This window comes from Olea europaea, unplaced genomic scaffold, assembly GCF_002742605.1.
Source record: "Olea europaea var. sylvestris unplaced genomic scaffold, O_europaea_v1 scaffold39749, whole genome shotgun sequence".
Lineage (NCBI taxonomy): Eukaryota > Viridiplantae > Streptophyta > Magnoliopsida > Lamiales > Oleaceae > Olea > Olea europaea.
Genome location: NW_019259323.1, coordinates 1 through 1,065, shown reverse-complemented (window position 1 = coordinate 1,065; position 1,065 = coordinate 1). Strand labels below are relative to the sequence as shown.

The 1,065-nt window shown below is 37.8% G+C and overlaps 1 protein-coding gene across 1 annotated transcript; it reads left to right on the top strand.

Annotated features, from left to right (window-relative positions):
- Positions 1 to 93: 93 nt before the first annotated feature.
- Positions 94 to 884, top strand: LOC111387267 (ubiquitin receptor RAD23c-like). Its single transcript, XM_023011809.1, has 3 exons — positions 94 to 233; positions 367 to 414; positions 525 to 884. The coding sequence occupies exons 1-3, from the start codon at positions 109 to 111 to the stop codon at positions 826 to 828; spliced, it is 477 nt and encodes a 158-aa protein (XP_022867577.1). The 5' UTR covers positions 94 to 108; the 3' UTR covers positions 829 to 884.
- The last annotated feature ends 181 nt before the right edge of the window (positions 885 to 1,065 follow it).

The following is a 1,065-nucleotide window of genomic DNA, read 5'->3' as shown; positions in this document are numbered from 1 at the left end:
CTTGATTGAACACCTTTTATTTATCTGTCTGGAAAAAGGAAGGCTCTAGGGTCTTTTTTTTTTTTTTTTGGGGGGGATAACTTTTGGTGAATTTTTTTAATTCTAATCATGCTGTTAAAATTATTGTGGAATGGGATATATCTAAAAGTGTTCCCCTCCTTGTTGGCTAAACAGATGAGTGCTCCACCTCCTACTACTCCAGCATCGGCTACTTCTCAAGTTCCTGTAACGACGTGAGTTTTGTTTTTCCTACCACTGTTTAATGTGCATAGGAGTTGTCGAAATACTATGCTCTCTCCCTTCCCCTTCCATATATGTACATGTATTGTGAGCAAATTGGTCTTCATTTTATATATTTCATTGCAGGCCGGCACCTGTTCCCATTCCCCCTCCAGCTCCAGCTGGCACTGCCGTGTGCGTAACTCTTCTCAAAATGGAATTTATGTGCATAAGTTTGTAATTTTTATCAGTAGCTTTAGAATGCTTAATTTTCAATTGACAGCTGATAGCTTGTATGGTATCAGGTCAGATGTATATGACCAAGCTGCATCTAGTCTCGTTGCTGGCAACAACCTAGATGGAGCGGTCCAGCAGATTCTTGATATGGGTGGGGGAACTTGGGACAGAGAGACAGTTGTCCGAGCTCTTCGTGCCGCTTTCAACAATCCAGAGAGAGCAGTTGAATATTTGTACTCAGTGAGTGTGTCAAATTTCTATCTCTATGTGCATACAAATCTTTCTTTGATGCTTTTTATAATAATGAGATCTAGGTCAAATAGAGAAGTACTAAATCAGATATTTTATTCGTTTGTTTACAATATGTTTTAAGCACTTAATCGACTGCATGTTGTACTGTCTTGAGTCGCTAAATCTGCAATATAATGCAAAGTAGGTGGAAATAGGATCATTTGTTGTATATTTTTCCTGGAGGCGTTATTTATTGGTAGGAGGATTGGATGCAGTGTCTAGAATGAAGAAAGTTTAATTTATCAAATGATTTTTGTGAGAATAATGCTCCTGTTTGGGCTGCATATTAATTTCAATACATTTTTCTCTTTCTTCTTT